We start from the raw sequence: 26,515 nt of genomic DNA on the forward strand, positions 1-26,515 counted from the left end.
ACGGACGAACCGCCAACCGCTCTGATTGAGCGAGGATCAACCAATCGTCGATATAATTGAGTATGCGGATGCCCTGAAGCCGCAACGGGGCCAGTGCCGCATCCACACACTTGGTGAAAGTGCGGGGTGAAAGTGCTAGGCCGAAGGGAAGAACCCGATATTGGTACGCTTTGCCCCCAAAGGCGAACCTCAGGAACGTCCTGTGAGAAGGAAGGATGGAAACATGGAAATATGCGTCTTCGAGATCTATCGTGACAAACCAGTCCTCGGACCTGATTTGAGTCACGACCTGCTTGATAGTAGGCATCCTGAACTTCAGCTTTCTGACTGAGCGGTTCAGTAGACGCAGATCCAGTATGGGCCTCAGCCCTCCATCCTTCTTCGGAACAATGAAGTTCCGGCTGTAGAAACCGGACTGGGTCTCGTGAGGAGGAACCAACTCGATGGCTTCCTTCCTCAGCAGAGTACCAACTTCCTGTTCTAAAACCAGAGCCTGCCCAGGGCGGACCGTAGTCATAACAACCCCGCAGAACGGCGGGGGTGGCCCGCCGAACTGAATACGATAGCCTCTCGCTACGGTCTGCAGGACCCAAGGAGACACATTCGGCAGCCGCTGCCAGGCTGTCAAATGCTCTACTAAGGGAATCAGTCTCTCGAGACTGACCTCTGGTGCAGCCAGACCGCTGTCTCGAAGCGGCGCACCGGAAGGAGGCACGTGGCCTGGCTGCTGGGGCGAGTTTCTCGGCTCCGCGCTGCCGGGCGGACAAACCTGAGAAATATACTCGCTGGGACTGGCTGTGCCCTGGAACGGCGGCAGGGTCAGCAGACAAGTCCCTGGAGGGCACCGAGGGGAGACGGTCACCGTGTGCCCCGGTGTAAGCCGCTCCACCCCAGAAGGGGTCGTCCTCCGTAGTCCTGGGGCTCACCCGTCAGGACCTCTGAACGAACCAGACCCTGCAAGGCAGGACCCAAAGAGACACATTCGGCAGCTCGCTGCCCAATGATCTTCTAAGGGAATCAGTCTCTCGAGACTGACCTCTGGGTTCAGAGAAGCGGCCAGACCGCTGTCTCGATGCGGCGCACCGGAATGAGACGCGTAATCTGGCGGCTGAGGCGAGTTTCTCGGCTCCGCGCTGCCGGGCGGACAAACCTGAGAAATATACTCGCTGGGACCGGCTGTGCCCTGGAACAGTGGCAGGGTCAGCAGACAAGTCCCTGGAGGGCACCGAGGTGAAGTGGTCACCGAGTGCCGCGGTGCAAGCCACTCCACCCCAGTAGGGGTCGCCCTCCGCGGTCCTGGGGCTCGCCCGTCAGGACCTTTTGCGCGAGGAGCTGGTATGCAGAGGAGGCTGCGCCCGCCCAGCAGCCACCTGAGTTTAGAGAGCGCGCATACCCTCTGCCCACCAAAGATGTTGTAAGCAGAGCAGGAGCCTTCAAAGGCAATGCCGTAGAGGGAGACAGATAGCTCGCAAGCGTCTGTTCAACCCGCGGCATCGCCGCATACCCGCGCTCTTTCAGTTCCCGCGGGAACGAATGGCCGGGACGAAAAGATTTCACCCGCGATCTCGACACCTCGGTGAGGAGATCGGGGAAAACGGAAGGCTCCTGTGTAGAAGTAGCTCTCTGCTCTGGAAGAGAGCCCTCTGGGTGCGGAGAACGATTTTGCGTGCTCCGCACCCAGGCAGACCACGCAAAAATCGTGTGTGTCCTCGCTCGTGATATAGCGAGGGCAAGGATGCACACACGACTCAAAACGTGGTCTGAAAGCTTCACCCCTGAGCTTGCCCTTGGCTTTGGCATGATACTGAATGCTTTCCACTTAAAACTAGGACAAACAACAGTAAATAAGACTGACACACACAGAGCGCTTCGCTGAATGACAAAAAGCTGAAGCCGGCTCCGCCGCACGTGCTTATATGCTTCCTGGTCGTGACGTCACCCCGCCCGTGACGCCTCGCCCTTGTTTGACTGATTACACATCATATTCAGAGCCTGGTCACGCTGAAGGCGTTCCCATATGCGTTTCGACGCAGCTCGAAGTTCCTGGAAGGGAACACATTAAATAGAATAAATAAATGTTGCTTTGATTTTCAGAGAAAGTAGTATGGGAACGTAGCATGTTTCCTTAATCTGCAAACATATTACAATATTTTTATGCTTTATAACAGTCAAAAAATTACATACAGCACCTTTAACAGCAGCTCAAATGTATTGTGTATTATGACAAAATTGTATTTCTCTGGTGTCACTCTGGTTAGCCCTGCACTATGTGCACTTCTTATTGTTCAAATAACTTTATATATCTTAAATATCATTAAACATCTCCTCATTGACCCAACAATTGTTTATCCAATCATGCTTGGTTAGAACATATGAATAAGCTCAGGGATCGTGGCTACCCTGGAAATTCTTATCCCATGCCATGGCAACACAGCTGCATGAATTTGATAGCAGTATATTGAGTGATTCAGCATTACCGATGTGAAGCATTTCAAGTGCTATTCAGTCTATGAGTTTGAATCCTAGCCTGTAATTACTCAAGAGATGGAGCAGGAACTGAAATCAATAATTGTCAAATTACAAACATGAATGTCCTGCGTATTATCAGTGTTTGAGTGTGTGTATGCCTATGAAAAAAAAGAGAATTACCAAATCTGCAATTGAATGATGGCTGAAGGTAGTCAAGGATCTAAAAAAAAAAGACTAAATCACTTCATAGACAAAGCTTTAATGAAAATTGGAGCACATTCATTGCCCTTTAAATATTGAGTACTTGTCTGATGCAAAGATGTGAGGTTTAATGGAGGCCAATATATATCATCATTAATATCATTGAATTCATGGGAGAAATAGGTCTTGACGATCTACTACTGGACCTACTGGAATTTAGCCGCACTGTACTGTTTTAACCAGAATTCCACCAGTGGCCCAGAGTGAAATAAATAATAAGAGAAACAAACAAACAAGGAACATTTTGCATGCTGTGCACAATATGCAAATTTCTACATGAATGGGCATATACGTTTAAAACAGTATACAACCCAATCACAATGTGTGGAATACTTTATCCTGCAATACAGTGCACACTCAGTATTCGATATTGACAAAAGTAGATTTTCTTCTTTTTCTGGCATGTATATCTAGATAAACTGGACAACTGTGTAATAAATGCAGGCTGAATTAAACATATAGTATACCATAGTAAGATTAACAATGTAGCACACTAGCCAGCTACAGTAACAAGAAAGATAGATGTGTTATGGATGGAAGGAACAAACGGACATAATGACACATGCATTTTGACAGATGTAAATTGATTGAATAAGAAAAAATAGTTCAGATTTGTTCTTTCAGACTGTTTTTCTGTTTGATGAGTCATGTTAATATGGCAATTTATCCTCGCTAATATTTTGTTGGATATCTTATTTTTTCCACCACAGAACATTCTCATATCAACAAGGTTATGACACATTTATGGTTTACACTCTGGATACAAAGTAAACACAAGATTCACAGCGATTCTGTAGATATCCTGCAATCTGTGTAAAAAATATCTCCTCATTTAAAATACTGCTAGGATACTGAATGAATGTTTCACATTAGATCATTATATCATTACATCATGTGTCTGAGACTAATTTGAGATTGAGTGATGCAACAGCTTCAACAGAAGCCTCCATACACCTCCCGTCACTGTGCAGGTTTATTTTTCAATGCACAAATTTTACATGTATTGAGTTTGGTAATTTAGGACATTTCAGGTGTTATATTTAGCTCTGAGAGTGGCTAATAGTCCATAAGGAAAATGGCATGCTATCTCTGGCTCTTTGTCAGTGTCCATAACAGAACCAGTTTGAATAGGGAGCACAGCATTAGCCTGTGTCCTTCTGCCTGCCCCCTCCGCCTGCATGTTGGCCATTTTAAAGGCTATCTCACTTTAGAAAGACCTGCCGTTGAATACAGCTTGACGAGAGCTGCTCTCTAATTGGACGAGAAGTGCAGGGGCCAGATATCCCATGGAGGGCGGCGAAGCAACAGAGACATCAAAGTGGAGGACACAGAACCCAAATTAATTGAGTGTGAAGGGTTTTTGAGAGTTTTTTTTTTTTCGATAGCGTTTGAGGGCAGTATTTCAGCACGCCCTATTTCTCAGTGTAGGAAACGCTTGAGTTTCTATAACAAACCTCTGCTGCATTTGATGAACTCATTTGTATTCATCCATCATTGCTGGCTTCCTAAGTCTGGGAGTCATAGATACACAGAGGTCCGGGGCTCATTCTCCCAGAGCTGATGTAGCTGCCACAATACTGCCTTAAACCTGTGCCCCGCTCTTCCCTCTAACTTTCAAAGCCTCTCAAAAGCAGCTGGCCAGATGTCATGGCGCTAATCGCAGGGACAAAGGCAACGGCTTGGCCTGCCATTGTACGCAGGCCAGGTGCCCAGGCTTGATTACTCCCACATATGGACGTTTCAGAGGACAATTAAAAAAGCAACGCAAGCCAAGTTGATCGAGAACTAAGTGGCATTTGCTTTCTTCTTTGCAGTGTGCTTTTCTCTTCTATGCCCTTCCCTCAGCAGAAAGAAGATCATTGTTGTAATTATGAACACCTGTTCCCATTTCTAAAAATTTGCATGCTTTGAAACATGCAGATTATAAATTACATGGGCAGGGAAATTATGTTGTTCCTTGTCTACCAACCCTTGATTTCCTTGGGAGCATATGATATCCAGTGGGTTTAACAGTAAAAACTCACTTCTGTCTGAGAAACTTTACTTCGGGTAGTTAGCAGGATTTATATATTACCTGATGGAAAGTGCTCGTTGATTGGCCAGTTGTCCACCTGTAAGGTGGCATTTCCCCCATTCCTTGTGAAGCGCACAACATGATATTTTCCATCATTGACTTCTGTAGTCATCTCTTTGACGCTGATGTCCACTGTGCCAATGTTGAACGTTACGCCCACCTTTCCTTCTTCCTGGAATAGAAACAACACAAACAATCTCAGCTGAGCTACACCAAATGGCTGATTCAACTCAGCGTAAAAGGATGAAGGTGCTAGCTTAAATAACAGGAAAAATTTGCATGTTAAAGTGATCCACTTTTATAAACCTCTGCAACGATGTTGCCAATGAGAGCACGCAAACTGATGTGGATGCCAAGACTGCTGCATTTTTTATATCCAGTTGATAAGAAATGTGGGACATGCACGTAACGATGACTAATGCGCTTTGTACCGACCTACTGCAAATTCACAAACATATGCTCCTCCACCTTTCACATATGTACCCCATATGGTTACTGTTTGGGGACTCTTCATAACTCCCTGATGGAGAACTAAGACAACTTGCTCCATTGTCTTTTGGACAGTCTGCTAGCACTATTCGCGAAGCCAATTTCACTCCAAGTTCATGTTCACATAGCTATCATGAAAGGGTTTTGAGGCATGCCAGACTTGATGGAGTGCAATTCTTGTCTTATGTCGTTTGCTTTAAACCCCACCAGGCCTCTTGAAAGTGTTATTACCTGTCCTCAAGGCATGGCACAGAGGAAGCCATTTTTTCAAACAAAAGGGAAGGTAAATAAATACATGGATGTGCTGTACTGAAGTGTGTGATAAATTAATCTGCCACCACACACACCAACTTTCACTGTTCCTCAATGTTTTCTGAGGGCTTCCCAAGACTCTCAGCGTGCTCCAATTTCAATGAACGCAACCCAAGATCTGCTGGTGAGAGCACAACTACTGCAATTGACAATTAAAGTGCATTGTAAGGTGCATGGTATGTTTTTAATGTGAGGTGTATGATGAATGTTAATTTTGTGAAGACAGACCAAAAACTGGAGAATGCTACATTGATATGCACTGTTTGTGCTCTCCATTACAGCCAAGAATAGCAGTGCAGTACACAACAAGCTGATCTAAGAGTCTGTTTAAGCTTTCTGATTCCAGCTATACTATGCCTGGCACAACTCAAGATCTGCAAACTCCCATAAAGTAATGGCAGGTTGGGCAGCACCATCTGATTATTAGATATCCTAGTTCAGACAGTTTTCATTGCGAGGACTGAAATGATAACAAATGGGAGTGAGTCGGGAGGCTTTACAGATTTCTCTGAAGCATCTCTTTCTAGCTCACCTGTTCTCTACCAGAAGCAACATATGCTCAGTTCTAAAACCTAGAGAGATTACTACTGAGGCAGTATTTTAAGTCATCATTAATGCACTCTAGATGCAAATGTACGTATGCTGCCTCCTTAGATACCTTGTTTCTAAGGCAGCCTATATTGCATCCTTTTCAGAGAAGGCATTGTGGTGAGCTCCATGTAAAAAATAAAATAAAATAAAAATAAGATGGTGTGTAAGACTATACAAATGTAAATAAAAGTATAAAAAAACATTTAATGAAATACTGAAAGGTAACTAGAGAAAAATTGAAAATAAACTATTACCAGTATTGCTGTGTGCTATGTATATTAATGCTTATCAGAGTATCATGACGTTAACCTAGCAACATGCTGATGCCAAACTCTACAGAAATCAAATCAGGTCAAATCTGTAGGAGCACAATTGTGTGGCACATGGAGTTGTTGCATTAGTTGAAGTGTTCCAAATCACTCACTCAGAAAACAAAAGGCAGCTCACTAAGTTTTAGTACAGAGCTGGAGTCCTGCTTGGTTCCCTACTTGCATATCCAGGCTGGTGTGACTGACATTTCCAATTACACTGCATTGGCCAACATTTCATTGTCTTTACAGAGAATGTGCTGGTAAAAGTAAATTATATTCTAAAGAAAATAAAACCATTTACAATGATGATGGAAATTATGACTCGCTATTGTTACACTATTATAGTCAATTTCAGTTCCTATATTCAAGATATTGAGCAGCATTAACATATTATGGCAAGACAGCACACACTATATTGTTTTTTTCATTAGAAAGGAAACAGCACACAAGATTGATGCTTGTTGAATGTTGCACTTTCTCTGATATAATACCTGATGTCTCACAGATGGCGGCAAACATTTAGAAGGTTATTGCAGAATTTCGCTGCGATGGAGAGCATAATGTCTGGTGTTTCTCCGCCGTGGGTGGTACCAGCGTAGCCAAGAGTGATAAAAGTAATTTGAGTTGCAGCAGGGGCCTGCACCGATGAAGAAGGGCTCTATCTCTCCCCCATGTAATGTTCGCTGACACCAGTAATAAGCTACACAATCCAATTCTGTCCCTCCGATCAATGGCTCCAACAAAAAGTCAGCCCCAGGCATCAAATCTCTCCCAGAAAGCCTTTATCGCTGTGGCAGCCTGCAGACAGGAGCGCAGTACCTTGATCTCTTGGCAAGGGACTAAACCATATGCAACCATCATCATCAGTATAAACAAAGCGTAGTGCAAAGAACAGCCTTCAAACTTTCTACAGCAAATGTTTAGGCTATAATTCGATACTTTTCAATTGCGATGTCTGAAACCCAGTTCGATTCTCCCTGCAGTTCTGTATTCATATAGTTCTGAATCATTTTGCACCAAATGTGTTTGTTCTAGTACTATGTGGTGATCCCTGTATCTGGTTGAAAATCTAGGAATACTGTAGATGCCAGCTTCACAAGTTTTCCCCCATTTCCCACCATTTTGTTAAAAAAAGTTGTATTTTATTACAAAACATTAACATACACAAATCAGCACTTGTGTCTGTCTGTCACGGATACAAAGAATGCAAAGAATACAAGCTGCTTGTTGAAGGTAATTTCTACAGAGACAAGCAGCAATGAGAAATGCATCATGCTATAATAGGCAAATTATCTGTAATCAACATATTTTTATTTCAGCAAGTAGATCTGGAATGAAAGCAATCCAGCCTTGGTTTCTTGGAGTGAACCCTGACAAAAATAAAAAAAATCCTTTCACATCAACCAAATACTGAGGTGAAATGTACTGGAGCAAAAGCTGTAGTCTGAAAGCTTCAAGTTCCATTGTGTTCCATTTCAGAATGATTATAGCTACTCTGAAATAAAATGGGACCACCAGACCAATCTGAGATCAATGGTATCAATCACTAACCATGCTCAATTTGTGTGTGAGATGTTCTGTAACAGTTTAGGCCTATTAAATGTTAAATATGATGGAACTTACAGTAATAAAGAAATAACAATACTAATACTAATAATAAACTAATAATAAATAAAAATGTTTCATAAGAACTACTGTGCATATAACTACCTGGTCTCATGGCATGAACATAGTTGGCGGCACTTTTTAGCGAAACATGAAATACGTACCAATAAGTACATATCACTGAAGTTGATGAACATTAGATGCAGTAAAACTCAGACGCCTTTTATTCCTTTTCACACAAATTTACAGAGTTTTGATTAATAAAGCATAATTTTTACACAATTACTTGAAGAATATCATGTTATGACTTCAAAACAATATTAATATGCTGGGAGATTTGAAAACTGATGCTTTTGAACGTTAGCATCATACATATCCAGCTTCATATCTTTGGGTTTTCATAGATGTAGGTTTGTTCGGTAGCTCACGGAGTACGGAGACGTACTTGAGAAGTGAGGAGCTCTGGTTCAATAAAATAGTTCAAATCTGCATATAAGGAATTTTCAAATAGTATGGTTGCATCAACAAATGCGTTTTATATCAGTTTTGCATTTGTCAACACTATCGGGTAGGTTTAGGGTTGGGTTTGATGTAGGGCATTTTTCCAAGACGACAGCATTAATTTTTAGCGACGGTCCCCAGATATTTGAATTCTGAACCGCCGCAATACGTACCTAAAGCAACGTAATAAAAACGTGCCAGGGTTTACGTATTGAACCCGTGTTTTAGCGCCACTCAGTGGACATTTCTCTTTGAAACTGCGGCGAAACGTGCAGTAAGGTACATAAAAACGGTCTCGCTGAAAAGTGCCCCCAGGTACGTTTATGCCATGAGACCAGGTTGGCATATAAATACAAATAATCCACATAATTGTTAGTGAATGAGATGCAATGATTCCAAGCAGTTGAAAAAACTTAGCATCCTTTCATATGTCTACTCAGGAGATTCAGAAATAAATAAAAATACTTGTGGCTGCAAGTATCAAACAACCACGTGACCTTTGATGAGGGCATCCAGTATCAAACAGATAACTAATCCTTGTGTATAGATTTACATAGGCCATCTACAGTACATGACCTAAGAGGTAAATTTAGCATGAGGTTAGAGCTCATAAAAATGGTATCACGACACATGCAGGAGATGAATCGATTGAGATTAATGGCTTCTCGCTTGAGTCTGGGCAAAGATCTGCAGGCCTCTTCCACCAGTCGGCCATGAAACGCTAGAGTGATTTTGTGATATTTGGAGGATGCCAGGGAACATTTGTAGCATTTGGAAGTCTGCAGGGCCCCCATCGTTGGAGTAAGTGATGACCCTGTCACTACCTTACTGCACACTTAATTCCAACATTAATATTACAGCATTACTGGAATAGCAACATGCCTGAATTTTTGAAGCAGAAACACACTTTTGCAAAATCATATAAAATTAATATAATTGTCTTTAGGGGAAGTCGTGGCCTAATGGTTAGAGAGTCGGACTCGTAATCCAAAGGTTGCGGGTTTGAGTCTCGGGCCGGCAGGGTTCGTAGGTGGGGGGAGTGAATGTCCAGCGCTCTCTCCACCCTCAATACCACGACTGAGGTGCCCTTGAGCAAGGCACCGAAACCCCAACTGCTCCCCGGGCGCCGCAGCATAAATGGCTGCCCACTGCTCCGGGTGTGTGTTCACGGTGTGTGTGTGTTCACTGCTGTGTGTGTGCACGATGGATGGGTTAAATGCAGAGCACGAATTCCGAGTATGGGTCACCATACTTGGCAGTATGTCACTTCACTTCACTTCACTTCACTTCATTGCAGAGGTATTACATAACACCAACACTGGATTTTGATATAATTTTATATATTATTATGAAAATATTAATCTACTGTACTGTTCTGTAATATGGTTTGAGCTGTAACGCCGTTAGTTTAAACGTATAAATAAGGTACAGGAATAAAATGTAAAAGAAATAAGGTGTTAAAGTCATGGCACTCCTGCTAACATTAAAGTGGACTTGGTAATAAAGTTTACGGACACGTCTTTTTGAATACATGCTAGCAATAACCTAATTAGGAAGGAAATTACATGAAACACTTCCCTCTCCATTCATTATACACTTCCTCAAACTTCCTCAGCCTCGAACCTCAGCCCTCTGTGCGATCTCTCTGCTACTAATTTCAGGAGCAGTCTAAGTGCTGCAAGGCAGATTCTCCATACCATATACCATATAGTCATGCTAAGGAAAAAAAGTCAATACATATTCATACTGAGCCGTTCATTAAATCAACCTAAAAAACGAGTGGAGACACAGGTAGAATTTTTTTTTGCGCTGCATAAAATGGCTTATCTGACTTAGTATTTTTGTCTTGTTTCTAATCAAAATATCCAAAAATTCTTAAATCAAGATACTTTTACTAGATAAGCAAAATTACTTAATATATTTAGTCTTGTTTTAAGAATATTTTATGTGTATAAAATACTATAAAATAAGAATATATTAAATACTCTTGTTTTAAGAATATTTTACTTACCCCACTGGCAGATTTTTTACTTGTTTTAAGCAAAAGATAAGATAAGCCATTTTTCAGTGTGAAAACAGCCTTACCTACTTAAATAAATATAATTTACATGATATAGATTACATGTTTTATATGTTTGCTAATTCAAGTCCATTACTGTTTTAAATATGTAGGAGTGTCACCCAGCATTAGCCTTCAACTTTTTGCAATAGGAAAAGAGGAGTGAATGTGTAGGGTAACGCTTTTGACTCAAAGTCAAACACCCAATCTTCACTTTGACTTTTTTTTCTCTGGGTTAGAGTTATTAAATATTTACCTCGCATTGCCTGTTGTTCCTACTGAATGCAATCAGAAAGACTCCTGGAAATGTTATTATTTTTAGCACGTAGCATAGCTAACTAGAGTATCACTTTGATCTTTTTCTTCTTTGCTTAAAGACCCTGTGAAATGCCTTGATGAGTTCAGTTTCTCTTCTGTGATAACACATTTCTTGATGAAACAGGAAGTTGGGCAAGGACATACCAAAGACTTCACCCCTTTTTAATAGACAATATCTGCTTTTACCCCTTGGTACTGTAAGCTCTTGCTGGTGTTGCCATAACTGCATAATCTCAAATGACCATTAAAAATACGCCATGTACTACTATAGACTTTCACTCATGACAATAAATTAATCATGGCTGACTGCTAATTACAGTTGCTAAAAAATATATTTTGCATTTGTGTGATACTATTATTTATTACAGTTAATTCTGTAATACCTTTTTATAATATATAACAAACATATATTATAACTTTGTAGCTCATGAAAACTATATCCAAAACGGAGTTCCCAGAATTGACGGCAATTGCAGCTCTGTCCTTGGAAGTAATCACTAGTGTATATTAACGTCAACAGCACCTCCATGGACGATCAGGAAACACTAGATTCTGTATTATAGCTTCTCTGCAATACAACTGACACACTGATGCCTTTTGCATTTACTAGGGACATAGCAGTAATTTCAATTACCCTCTCAAACAAATCAAGCCATATATGCAGCAATGATTTATGAGCTGCCTGTAACACACTTAAGTACGAATAGACTAAATGATTGGGCTTCCTATTGAGAAGAGTGCTTCAGCAATGGTGCAGTCATGACCTTCAGCGAGGTTTCAGTTGACATGGTCATTGTCTCTGTCTCTCTCAATACAAATCAATCACTGTAATGTCAACAACCCGGTCACTTTCAAAGCTGACAGCACTGAAGCCATTTCACATTTTATGCTGATTAGAAGATAACGAAGAACAAAAAGTGAAAACTGTTATATTACAAAATTTATACCAAAAAGTCAAACATTTACTTTGGCTGGACCCTGAGTGTAATTTTTTAAAGTTTCTGTTAGCTACTGGAGTCTGTCACAGCTACATTAAAAACAACAACAAAAAACAAAAAAACAATTTTAATTCACTATAAAGGCTAAAAAGTATACTACAAGACTTTGTACATAAAATATATACTATTAACTTGAATAAAGTTTATTTTTTTCCCCCAACCTCCTGAACTGTTTTTGGCATTAAATTTTTGTTAAATTCATGCATAAGCTAGAAGACCAGCTCACATTAATTTATTATTTTCATTAAGTCTTTCAATCTGACCAGCTGACAAGTATCCAAAACCCCACTAGCACCGGCAAACCATACATGAGCAGACCAGCTAATGTGGGATTTAGCTGTTTTCCTTTAGCAGAAATGATTTATTACAGAGGCAAAAAAATAGGTGGTAGAATAGATCAAGTGATACTGAGCGCATTTGAAACAATTAACAAATTATTTTCCATCTCCAGTCATCTTAATAGAAAAGAGGCTCACACTGCAGCTAAACTTCAACTTGCTGAAAAAGCTGAGTCAGCCTGGTTCTCAACACCATTGCATCCTAATGGATATCTACATAGTTCAAAGATTAGTCAACCTTCATTTCATTTTATATAATCAATTACACTCTAAGATCTGCTTCAAAAACTTGCAACTGAAAAATTAAACACTGAATGTTTAACATTCTATTGTCAAAATAATTTAATTGCAACATTTCATAACCAAATTTTAATCAGAACAAAGGAAAAAAAGTTCTCTTTTGAATCTCCATGTGCAAGAATGTGAAAATGCACATACATACCAGAAAGTTAAATTATTTATTTTATGCACATTTAAATGTGATCCATTTTTATTTTATCAAAACAAATACACCTGTTTTCTAGTATTCATAGCTTTCACATTTATTTGTGCATTAAATTACATTTTGTGCAACACTGTATTTTGTCATCTCACATCGCAGTACGTTTTCGTGCATACATTTGAGAAGCATGTTCTTAAATGTGACACATACACCAAATATATGCATGCAAAGTTTTGATGCTGACATAATTGCCTTCGTATTTAATCATGTTGCATTAATCATTATTTCAATAATTCCACAATCTTGTATATCTACTGCTCACCATTCAGTCTATTTGGTATGCCTGCCTGAAATATCTCTGTGTTGTGGTCGTAAAGAGATGGTTCTAAATAAACGCAATTGTTGTAAAGAAAATAAGAGACAGAAACAGCGATTGTGAGGGGGTTGGCCTAGTCTAAGTCAATAGTGACCGCAGCCATCCTCTAGCTTCACCCCTGCCTGTAGCTAGCTACAAACGCTGTGTAAAGTTCAGCAAGCTCAGCTGATGGACAGATAGCTTTGAGTTGCCATGGTAACAGATGGTAGCTCTCTAGGTTTTGTATTTTCTTCTGGCAGAAAGCATAAACAGATTTACAATCACCTGCTTCTGAAACTTGAATGAGCAAAATTACAGAAGTATCGGAGTAAATCTGGAGTGATTCTAGACTTTCAGCAACAAACTGCTACTGTTGTGCAATACAGAAATGTGGTGGTATGTAGAGTCAATAACAGAAAGAACTGAAAGATAGATGGTGGCTAGACTTCAAGCAATTCTTTAATTTCATGCAATGATAAGTGTAACAGTGTAAAAGTGTAATTTTTACCTAAAATGTCCAATAAATTAGTAAAACAATTAGTAAAAACTGAATTAGTGAGAACAATGTGCACCTTACATTGTTTTGTCCATTCTTGGCATTTCTAAGCTTACTGTGAGTTACTGCAGTTTAAGTTTGTTTACAATTAATCTCTGACTCCATTATTATTTTAATTATCTGACTCCAGTTTAATTAGTGACCTCTAATTTAGATTAAAGTATAAATATATACTATTAACTTGAATAAAGTTTATTTTTTTCCCCCAACCTCCTGAACTGTTTTTGGCATTAAATTTTTGTTAAATTCATGCATAAGCAAGAAGACCAGCTCACATGAATTTATTATTTTCATTCAGTCTTTCAATCTGACCAGCTGACAAGTATCCAAAACCCCACTAGCACCAGCAAACCATACATGAGCAGACCAGCTAATGTGGGATTTAGCTGTTTTCCTTTAGCAGAAATGATTTAATACAGAGGCAAAAAAATAGGTGGTAGAATAGATCAAGTGATACTGAGTGCATTTGAAAAACTTTTAACAAATTATTTTCCATCTCCAGTCATCTTAATAGAAAAGAGGCTCACACTGCAGCTAAAGTTCAACTTGCTCAAAAAGCTGAGTCAGCCTGGTTATCAACACCATTGCATCCTAATGGATATCTACATAGTTCAAAGATTAGTCAACCTTCATTTCATTTTATATAATCAATTACACTCTAAGATCTGCTTCAAAAACTTCAAAAACAATTAGTAAAAACTGAATTAGTGAGAACAATGTACACCTTACATTGTTTTGTCCATTCTTGGCATTTCTAAGCTTACTGTGAGTTACTGCAGATTAAGTTTGTTTACAATTAATCTCTGACTCCATTATTATTTTAATTATCTGACTCCAGTTTAATTAGTGACCTCTAATTTAGATTAAAGATACAATTAATTTCTGGTAATTTAACTATTTCATTATTTGCTCACTGGGGCAGGATGTCACCTAGAGTCATACGCTAAGCAGTATTAACATTCTGGAGTCTAGGAATTTTTTGTCACTGGTGATGTATTGACATGCTCGCAGATCTCACGGACACAATGTAGCAAGTCCATTCACAGTCACCGGCTGCAGGGTTCACTAATATTATTTGGTTTAGCTGCCTAAATAAGAGAGGAGATCAGACTATCTGAGGTTCTTTCAACCTTACAGTATAGAGCAACATATGCTAGTTAGTGTGGGTTTAGTGTTGGTCTTGCAGGTAAACCATAAAGACCAGCATCTTGACCCAGCATGGAAATTCATGCTGGTTTAAAATAGCCTTTTCAAACAAGGTAAAGCAAGATTTCAGTCCAAAAATGAGGCTCATCCTTGGCAGGAGAGTACCTGAAATCTGCCGTTGCATTGTAAGGATGTTTTCCAGCTATGGAGTCTTACTAAGATGTCAGCCATGCTGATGAAGCACAAAATGAGCCTTTTCACGCTCCCCAACAGTCCCAGATTTGCTTGCTAAAGCATCAAAAGACTGCAGACACAGGCAGGTGTCTGGCCAGGACTAATCTGTATTAAACTGCAACGAAATAAACAAATCTTAGGAAGGGGCAATAATGTAATGGTGGAAGTGCTGTGAAAACCAGTCTTTGAGATAAATGGTTCCTTGCTGTCTAAACAAGATGAAAAAATCTTTCATGGAGAAGTTCTCCTGTGATTTGTGATGGTCTCTTTTCTCGGGTCATAGCACACTAATGCACATTTATTTCTCATATCAGAGCCTCTAGAGCATGCCCACATCAAAAAACAGTTCACAGTAAGAGACCATTACCATATGAAGACCTCATCTAGCTCTGCGTGTAGCCGCCCTGCCTGCTGCGTTGATGAGCATTGCCAATATGTCTCACACTAATCAATGAAACCTCATCCAGTTTTTAGCAATGATCAATGGCTAAAGATGAAAATGAATCCCAAATAAGGCAATGATTAAAATCCAAGGTTACAGACAGAAACCATCTGGAAAAAAAAAAGAAAATGGTTGACTATTTGTAATGTGGAAGGACCCCATGCTGTGAAAAAGCCTAGAACAATTTTTAATGCTGTCCACCCTAAAAAAAAACACCCCCTGGCTCTGCATCAGAGGAGACAGGATGTGACATGTGGCCAAACAGCCATATGTTCTCTCTGTAAGATGGATTGGGAAGGATCTATCCAACAGAAAAGATGAAGAATGAATATAGGTAAAACGGTGGGATAAATAGCGAATCTGCCTTCTTTTTGGAATAGCATTATGGCACGATCATTGTGAATGGCTTAGTTCTTTGGTGCACTAGACATTTCAAAAGCAAGCTGTCTCAGAAACTTGACTTGCATATTAGGAACACGCACATACCTTGACGCATTAGGATAAGCATTCATAGACATTCTGAACTCAGACATTGGGGTCAGAAAACACGTTTCAGGACTTAATCATTGTCGAAATCATACTCTAGATTTAATACTGTCACATGGAATTGATGTTAGTGGTGTTGAAATTCTGCTTCTGATATCTCAGATCATTATCTAGTCTTGTGTAAACTCCATATAGCTAAAACTGTAAATTCTACTCCTTGTTACAAATATGGTAGAATTATCACTTCTACCACAAAAGACTGCTACACAAAAGTAATCTTCCTGATTTATCTCAATTCCTCAGCATATCCAACAGCGCAGAAAAACTTGATGACGTAACAGAAACTATGAACTCTCTCTTTTCTAGCACTTTAGATATGGTTGCTCCTTTACGCTTAAGGAAGATCAAAGAAAACAGTCTGACTCCATGGTATAATGAGCACACTCTCACCCTAAAGAGAGAAGGCCGGAAAATGGAGTGCAGCTGGAGGAAAACAAAACTAGAGGTATTTCGTATAGCTTGGCGGGAAAGTACCCTATCCTACAGAAAAGCATTAAAAACGGCTAAATCTGATTACTTTTCGTCTCTTTTAGAAGAAAACTAATATAACCCCCGGTATTTATTCAATACAGTCACTAAATTAATGAAAAATAAAGCATCAGCAGGTGTTGGCATTTCCCAAGAGCACAGCAGTAATGACTTTATGAACTACTTTACTTCCAAGATCGATACTATCATAGATAAAATTGTAACCATGCAGCCGTCAGCTACATTATCGCATCAGATAGGCACTATAGATGCCCTGAGGAACAATTCCACTCATTCTCTACTACAGGAGAAGAAGAATTGTATAAACTTGTTAAATCATCTAAACCAACAACATGCATGTTAGACCCTATTCCATCTAAACTATTAAAAGAGCTGCTTCCAGAAGTCATAGATCCTCTTTTGGCTATTATTAATTCATCATTGTCATTAGGATATGTCCCCAAAACCTTCAAATTGGCTGTAATTAAGCCTCTCATTAAAAAAAACATAACTTGACCTCAAAGATCTAGTTAATTACAGACCGATCTCAAATCTTTCTTTTCTGTCAAAGATACTAGAAAAGGTAGTATCCTCAGAATTATATTCCTTCTTAGAGAAAATGGTATCTGTGAGAAATTCCAGTCAGGATTTAGACCGTATCATAGTACTGAGACTGCTCTCATTAGAGTTACAAATCTCTCATAACACACAATGTACTCGTTACATCGTAAGAAGAATGGCATCTACGCTAATATTTGTCTGTTTCTTTCTTATTCTGTTTCTCAGTCCGTGTCTGGATCGGCGCCGGGAGATGATGTCTGCGGCAGTGGGGATTTCTTTAAGACTGCAAGGGAAGCTCGGCTTTCCCTATAATGTCAAAAAATTAATGGTCAAACATGTACTATTGTGTTAACATTTTATTGATTAAAAATGCGTTAGAACACGTTCATCTCGAAGACGAGTTCGTTCAGAATCAGCTACATATAGCAGGTGACTAGATTTCTTTCTCATATATTCCCGTAGCATCAGTGTATTTGCCTGTTGAAGTCCAGCGTCCATTGACTTCAATGGGGCTGCTTTGAACAGTTTTTTTCAGTGCTTCAAAACTAGATGGTCACTGGATAAATGCTGCGATTATGTCCCGCCCCCGGACGCTCAGCGTCTCTGGGGGTGAATGGAGGAGTGGGCGGGGCTGGACTCCGGGCTTCTGCGTGATGATTGGAGGGTTTGTCGAAAGACTGCATCTCCTTTTGATTGACAGCGATTGTGTACTATAAGAAGTCGCTGATGCTGAAGCTATTCAAGCCAGTGTTGCCAATTTAGCGACTTTTCAGACCACCCTAGTGACTTTTCAGACCACCCTAGCGACTTTTCAGACCACCCTAGCGACTTTTCAGACCGCCCTAGCGACCTTTTTCCCCAAAAGTGACTAGCGACAAATCTAGCGACTTCTTTGACAAACCTTAGCGAGTCTCTGTGATCGCTGGAACTGCCGCAACGGCGCGAGGTCAGCGCGCACGCACCTCTTTCTCTGTTCAGTGAGCGGCTGAGAGGAGCAGCGCGTTCAGTTCAAATAGATATTATGTTGCTTCTCTAATTTTACATGCAAATATAGCCGAAATCACAGCACAGGAATTGTCTTGTCTTATCTTGTGTGTATTATTTGATTTAATCAGACGACGGCTCGATTATAAATTAGGATTTTTGTGCAGACTAACTTCTTGGAAGGGAGAGCTGGTTATGTATTCTTAAAGGGCTGCGTTTCAGTCACTATTTCATATTTATCCCGTTGACTGACAACATAAACAGTAAAATATATAAAGGAGAACAGTTTTATTGAGAATTTGGCTGCATTAAAATACAGTATGAGCACAGAGAGACAAACAAATGTAAAAGGCAATATGACGCGATGACGTAATTAATATGCTAATTAGCGCATGACGTCATCTGGCGACATTTAGCGACTTTTCAAACTGGCTTTAGCTACTTTCCATCGAAAGAAGTTGGCAACACTGACTCGAGCTCAGTCCCATAGTGGACTTTGCAAGTGTAGTCAAAAGACAAACTGCTGCAACCTATTTCTTGATATTTGCTTGGCGAAATTGCTGGCCAATTTTCATTATACATTTCACACAATTATACACCACATTCCTTGTTTCAGTTTAACCTAATTCCCACATTTCCTCCGTCGAGTTTAATGTTTTTTTTAGACCGTTTGTTCATTCATTCATTCATACAGTAGGCCAGGCGGTGAACTAGCCAGCTAGCAAACTGCACACGATGGTAGAATTTACGTATAAATAAATGGACAATTTTTATGATGTAGGCCGAAAATGAGCTTCCCCTCTTTGAAAGACCAGCAGCCGCCACTGGTCTGCGGCCTTGACCGTCGGCGGAGGCTGGACATCTGGATTAGCCCCGGGGACATATCCCCAGTGAAGACCTTGAATAAAAGACAATAAAACTAAAAATAAAACAAAATAACTAAAAATATAATAAAATACCTAACTACATAATACTATTATTGTTAGAAATTGCAACAATATAAAAATAGAAATATAAAACATTTATACATTTAAAATTTTCATTAAATCAATAATTAAACAATAAATAAACAATAATATCTTGGCCAGAGGAGAACTGGCCCCCCCAACTGAGCCTGGTTTCTCACAAGGTTTTTTTCTCCATTCTGTCACAGAGGGAGTTTTGGTTCCTTGACACTGTCACCTCTGGTTTGCTCAGTTCTCAGGTGTTTTTCCTCATATGATGATATGAGTCTGAGACGGAGAGTTTCTTGTCCTCTAGTTCATTCAAAGTCATTTCAGCTGCTCGCATCAGAAGGTAAGAGTCACCTTTGACACTGAGGAGGGCTTTGATGCCAGAGCTCTCTCTGTCGTTCTCTCTTTCTCTCTAACTCCTCCCCTTCTCTCATGTAATTCACATTGTTTCACTCTGCTCTGGTTCTTAACATCCCGTGACTTTTTCAGCCAGACTCAAATCCACCATATTCATTTCTCACAGCTTGAAAACCCAAGATAATGCCAAATAACATCACACCTTTCCACTCAACATGTGGCTTACGTTGTGTGCTCTCATTTTGGCTGCTGCTCTCAGAAGAATCACACCTTTTGTATTAAATACCACACAGATCACATTACAGCTTGATCTAGTTTTGGGTCCAGCTGTCACTGGTTCCAAAGTGTCTGGCGATAATTCAATATCAGTGTGACCTATACTGGAGCACAGTGTGATTTGTAATTGAATGTTGACCGAGTCTTATCTGACCAGATATGGGATGTATTAAACCAAAAACTCTTACTTTTACAAGCCAAAAACTAAATTAAAACTTTTATTTGGTTGTAATTTATTTTTTTAAAAAGTAACAAAAAGTTAGCTACTTGGAGAAAACAGTGTATTGATTCTCAAAGTAATTGGATGACTTTTCATATTGACAATGTCACCATATTTATACATATTTAAAACTATAATACAGTTAATATGTAAGAAATATTATAATATTTAAATTTAATGTGCAAAAACGTAGGTAAATGTAACAGTAAATACATTAAATCTTACACACACAGTATACGTTATTTGATTAATTTGACATTTTTTTAAAGAATAAATTCAAGTAATTTTCAATAATTTTATTTATAAGTGATGCATGCAGTAATGAATTTGATTAAAATCTGAAATCAAATGACAACTCTAATATGTAAGAACAATTCAGAAGAGAAACTAATGTGAAAAACTTGCAAATTCAGCCGGATAAACTGAACCGTCTTCACTACTTTAAACGCCAGATCCTTCCTGTGCTTCTTGTTCCATTTCTTCCTGCTATTTTTTCCTCCCACAATTTGCTGCAGCATTGTGTGTGTGTGTGTGTGTGGAGTGTGTGAGCTCATCACTGGTTTGTGTTCATTAGGCAGAGGTTGGATATTTTTAGCACATGATGCTTTTGGCTGGCACATGTTGGACATTTGCAAGTAGTAACAGTGGAAAAATGTGGTATATTTAATGGATTACTAAGTATTGCATATACAGATATGCAATCCACCACATGGGACACTTGATTTCTAGCGATTATCATCAATTTGATTTCACAGATACTATTTAAACTAAACTGAGCTAGACAATGCCATCTCTGAATTCAATAATGCCTTTAACTGAAAATTGAGTGTTTAATCTTATTATTATACATTACTGACACTCTATCCTCCAATTTGATACTGTTAAGTGCTTTGACACAATCTGTATTCTTAAAAGCGCTATATAAATAAAGGTGACTTGACTTGACATACCTCTAGCTATCTAACGACCATGAAGCCAGAAGATAAGAAAACATCAAAGAGCAACCCAATGGAAATGACTGTCAACTGTTGTTGCCTTACAGCAAAAAGGTCCCTGGTTCAAATAGTAAGGTTCAGTTATTCAGTTATAGCTTTAAACAAGTCAACAGTTTTATTAAATTTCATTAACTTCTATTTTATTAACCTGCTATGCAAGATTCTCTAGAAACTGTTGCTTTTCATGTACTTGCAAAGAGAATATTTGAGACCTTACTTAAACGGCATCTATAACCACCCACTCTAATAACTGTTGCAAGTACAATCTATTATTTTGTGAGGTGCTTTGGTGAGAGAGCACAAAAGGCTGAGATTGCATAAAAAATCTGGAATTGAAATAAACAAAAAGGTTTAGGATAATAAATAAATAAAGAATGTGATATGCAACAAATAGGACACACCAAATGGTAATAAATTCTAAAACATTGGTTTACTTTTTAATTTCAAGCACTTAAACTGCTATTATTTATATGATACTAAGCATTTTAATGGAGAAAAAAAAATTGGTACTGTTAGTAAGTGTGGTCTTTATATTTAAATGAAAATCACATCAGGAAAATACTTCAACTAAATATGCAGGGTGGTTTTTCTCAGAGATAACAACAATTCTACAGTATGTGCCTTTAATATGACCAATAATTTCTTGCTATACAGTAATATAACTGGTAGTAATTCAGACAATATGGAAAAATTTCCTTTCTAATGCAGTTAAAAATAGGAAAAAAGGAGTGATCACACGTGCACAATTGTGATATCTTGATCTCACGCCTCTATGAGAAGAAAAAAAAGTGTGGGGCTTATTGCTACATGGATTATTTGAAAAATGTGTTAATAAAGATGACAAAAACATAGCCCCCCCCCCCCTTCTCCAACAAATCAATGCTCTGTAGATTATTTTTTTCTCAGAAAAATGATTTCTCACACAACACTGAAAGATTTTGCTTTTCAGTGAAATGTAACATGTTTTAAATATGTTTTTATATTTTTTGTGAAGAACAAAACAAAAGTGAAGTGAAGTGACATACTGCCAAGTATGGTGACCCATACTCGGAATTCGTGCTCTGCATTTAACCCATCCAATGTGCACACACACAGCAGTGAACACACACACACACACACCGTGAACACACACCCAGAGCAGTGGGCAGTGAGCAGCAAAAATTCTGATAATTCCCCCCCCTCCCTGTTCTGTCTGAGAAAGAGAATCTGGAATTGTTCTAAGATGATACAGACACATATGTCACGTTTGAGATCCAGAAACCACCTCACAAAACACACACACACACACACACCTGTTCTGATCAACATTAACCTTCACCATTCCATTAACTTAACATCTCAAAGGCAACATCCACAGGGCTTATGTCATCCTACAGTTAGACGATACACAAAGGCCCCTTCAAGGCAAATGCAGCCCTACAGAGGCTGTGTGAGCAGGGAATAGAAGCATCTGTGACAGGCAGTTCTTCCACAAGTCTGCGGAGACATGAAGGTACTGAAAGCTCTGAGTGGACTGTGGGCCTTAATGAGTCTCTGGGTTGATGGGTACTCCAGTGAGTTGTGAGAGAAAAGCTCTCAGGCACGTATGTCAGGTATGTGCGAACACATGTGACTGACGCCAACAAATCATTGTGGCAAAATTGTTGACATCGTTAGTAAAGCACTGCAAGACATTACTTATTTGTAATGAATTGACTTGTAAAAGTAAATTTTCCTAAACTCTTAACACAGTTAGTACAACATCCATCTGTGTAGGCTATACAATTAACACATTTCTTGTTGCTTTGACACAAAAAGCATACAGTTAACACAAATTTAAAATGCTTCAACTTCTTTTATACACAAGCTCAACCAAGACCAAAACAATTTAATTTTACTGCCAAATTTTCAAATGCTTTCACACTGTATGTCAGAACAGATAACAACATTTTCTAACTTATGGGCTAAAGTCAAAGTGAACAGCTGTTCATATTGTGAACTGAAACACAAATATGTCCTGTATTTTACTCCAAAGCTAATGAGAAACAGCTGATTGAAGATATGCAAATACATAAATTACAGCTGATTCTCAGAAACACACTCAGGTGTTGACGTTCTTTCAATTGCATGACCATAGGATATACAGTAAAAGAGGACCTCTTTGGGCTGATCTTGTGTGGAAAATTGCACTCCTGCATAAATGTGTACTTTTAGAAGATCTGCACCAAAGACTGGTGGCAGAGAAAAGGGTCAGGTGGGAGACCACTTGCCAATATATGTGATCGCATTCCACCATTCCCAGTGCAGTCAGACCATGGCTTGACACCCATTCAAGAATGATGTCCATTTTCTTTGCCCCTTACTCCCCTTTCCTCAACCTCATTGAGGAGTTTTTCTGAGCCTGGGAATGGAAGGTTTTTGACCCTGTCCCTCCAGGATGCTGCATGCCAAGGTATCAGTTGAACAATAAGGATAAGGCATACCTAAAGATTCTTCCCAAGATGCCTTGCCATCTTAGATGTGGATATCAGGTGTGATCTGGATGAGAACATGTGGCCAAATGCAGAAGACTGGGCAGATTAGATGACTTTTTAAAAAAAATTTTTATTCTTCTGTGGCTTTTTTGTTGTTGTTGTTTGTATATTTTGTATTTTCACATAATAAATGAGAGCTATATTGCATTTTTTTCTTGCATTTTTGTTTTCTTTCTTGTTTTTCTAATGTCCTGTTGCAAATAAAGCCTTTACTTCAGTAATTCTGTCTCTGTCTTTGTTCACAAACCGTACATTCTATAAAGATACTCTGAGATGGGTCATTCATTTTTTGTATAGAATTTTTGGAGCAAAAGAAACTAAATGCATGCAATTACCAAACTCAACGAAATAAAAATGTAGAGAGGCTTAAAAAAACAAAACAACAACAACAACAACAACTGCAAAACACAATTTATGATCAATATAATATAGTATTTCTGATCTGACACATAAAATAATGCAGTTTCTGTAATTCCGTCTGATATTAGTGTTTTTATGATATTGTGCTATGATTGACTAAATGTTCCTGTTGGAAGAGAACATGTGTTAGTGTTTTAGAATAATTATTTGATTTTGAGACATGCTTGCATGACAAAAAAAGTATTCTCGTAGCGTCACAAAACTGAAGTGACAGATAAATAACATTTATTAATCTGTGTTAATGGTAGTTAAAGCTGCAGTCCGTAACTTTTGTTTTAATAAAAATGATCCGAAATCAATATTTTGTAAATAACCAGCCAGTGTTCAAAACAATCGCCTTACTTTAGCCCGATTCACAACGGTTAGCTTATATATATATATATATATATATATATATATATATATATATATATATATACAGATCCAAAACTAAAAGCTAAAACTTTATAAATACTACATATACACATTTTAAAAATAAAGAAATTAAATAAAAATGTCAAATGCATACAACAATATTTCAAAACTTAAGATTTAAATGAAAAACAAAAAATAAAGCTAAAAACAATTCAAAATATTAAAGAACAAAAGGTATAAGAGTATAATGATTCTAACATAACACTAAGCCAAGCATAAAAAAAACAACTACATATACAGTGGTGTGAAAAAGTGTTGGCCCCCTTCCTGATTTTTTTTATTTTTTTGCATGTTTGTCACACTTTAATGTTTCAGATTATCAAACCAATTTAAATATTAATCCAAGATAACACAAGTAATCACAACATGCTGTTTTTGAATGAAGTTTTTTATTATGAAGGGAAAACCAAATCCAAACCCACATGGCCCTGTGTGAAAAAGTGCTTGCCCCTAAACCTAATAACTGGTTGGGCCACCCTTAGCAGCAACAACTGCAATCAAGCGTTTGCGATAACTTGCAATGAGTCTGTTACAGGCGCTGTGGAGGAATTTTGGCCCACTCATCTTGGCAGAATTGTTGTACTTCAGCCACATTGGTGGGTTTGAGCATGAACCGCCTTTTTAAGGTCATGCCACAGCATCTCAATAGGATTCAGGTCAGAACTTTGACTAGGCCACTCCAAAGTCTTAATTTTGTTTTTCTTCAGCCATTCAGAGGTGGATTTGCTGGTGTGTTTTGGATCATTGTCCTGCTGCAGAACCCAAGTTCACTTCAGCTTGAGGTCACGAACAGATGGCCGGACATTGACCTTCAGGATTTTTTGGTAGACAGCTGAATTCATGGAAGTCGTGGCCTAATGGTTAGAGAGTCGGACTCGTAATCCAAAGGTTGCGGGTTCGGTTCTCGGGCCGGCAGGGATTGTAGGTGGGGGGAGTGAATGTCCAGCGCTCTCTCTCTCCACCCTCAATACCACGACTGAGGTGCCCTTGAGCAAGGCACCGAACCCCCAACTGCTCCCCGGGCGCCGCAGCATAAATGGCTGCCCACTGCTCCGGGTGTGTGTTCACGGTGTGTGTGTGTTCACTGCTGTGTGTGTGCACGTTGGATGGGTTAAATGCAGAGCACGGATTCCGAGTATGGGTCACCATACTTGGCAGTATGTCACTTCACTTCATGGTTCCATTTATCACAGCAAGTCTTCCAGGTCCTGAAGCAGCAAAACAGCCCCAGATGTAAATCACACTACCACCACCATATTTTACTGTTGGTATGATGTTCTTTTTCTGAAATGCTGTGTTACTTTTACGCCAGATGTAATGGGACACGCACCTTCCAAAAAGTTCAACTTTTGTCTCGTCAGTCCACAGAGTATTTTCCCAAAAGTCTTGGGGATCATCAAGATGTTTTCTGGCAAAACTGAGACGAGTCTTTATGTTCTTTTTGCTCAGCAGCGGTTTTCATCTTGGAGCTCTGCCATGCAGGCCATTTTTGCCCAGTCTCTTTCTTATGGTGGAGTCATGAACACTGACCTTAACTGAGGCAAGTGAGGCCAGCAGTTATTTAGATGTTTTTGTGGGGTCTCTTGTGACCTCTTGGATGAGTTGTCGCTGTGCTCTTGGGGTAATTTTGGTCGGCCGGCCACTCCTGGGTAGGTTCACCACTGTTCCATGTTTTCTCGATTTGTGGATAATGGCTCTCACTGTGGTTCGCTGGAGTCCCAAAGCTTTAGAAATGGCTTTATAACCATTTCCAGACTGATAGATCTCAATTACTTTCTTTCTCATTTGTTCCTGAATTTCTTAGGATCTCAATATGATGTGTAGCTTTTGAGGATCTTTTGGTCTACTTCACTTTGTCAGGCAGGTCCTATTTAAGTGATTTCTTCATTGCGAACAGGTGTGGCAGTAATCAGGCCTGGGTGTGGCTAAAGAAACTGAACTCAGGTGTGATAAACCACAGTTATGTTTTAACGGGGGGGGGGGGGGGGGGGGGGGTACTTTTTCACACAGGGCAATGTGGTTTTTGTTTTTCATAAAAAAACCCTTCATTTAAAAACTGCATGTTGTGTTTACTTGTGTTATCTTTGATTAATATTTAAATTTGTTTGGTGATCTGAAACATTAAAGTGTGACAAACATGCAAAAAAATTAAAAATCAGGAAGGGGGGGCAACACTTTCACACCACTGTATGTGTATGTACAACCACACACACATACATATATATACATACACATTTATAAATTTAATATATATATTATTTCATTTCCATTTAGTTTGTTGAAGTATTAAAATAACTCAAATTAAAT

At 39.2% G+C, this 26,515-nt stretch overlaps 1 protein-coding gene across 1 annotated transcript in view; it reads right to left on the reverse strand.

Annotated features, from left to right (window-relative positions):
* The window catches only part of LOC306844174 (neurexin-3b-like), a 329,450-nt gene that overhangs the window by 36,380 nt on the left and 266,555 nt on the right, over window positions 1–26,515 (reverse strand). The window contains exon 16 of the mRNA XM_079376125.1: window positions 4,805–4,976. Coding sequence (XP_079232251.1) covers window positions 4,805–4,976 — 172 coding nt within the window. The remainder of the gene's footprint in view (window positions 1–4,804; window positions 4,977–26,515) is intronic.

Source organism: Barbus barbus (assembly GCF_936440315.1).
Source record: "Barbus barbus genome assembly, chromosome: 24".
NCBI lineage: Eukaryota > Metazoa > Chordata > Actinopteri > Cypriniformes > Cyprinidae > Barbus > Barbus barbus.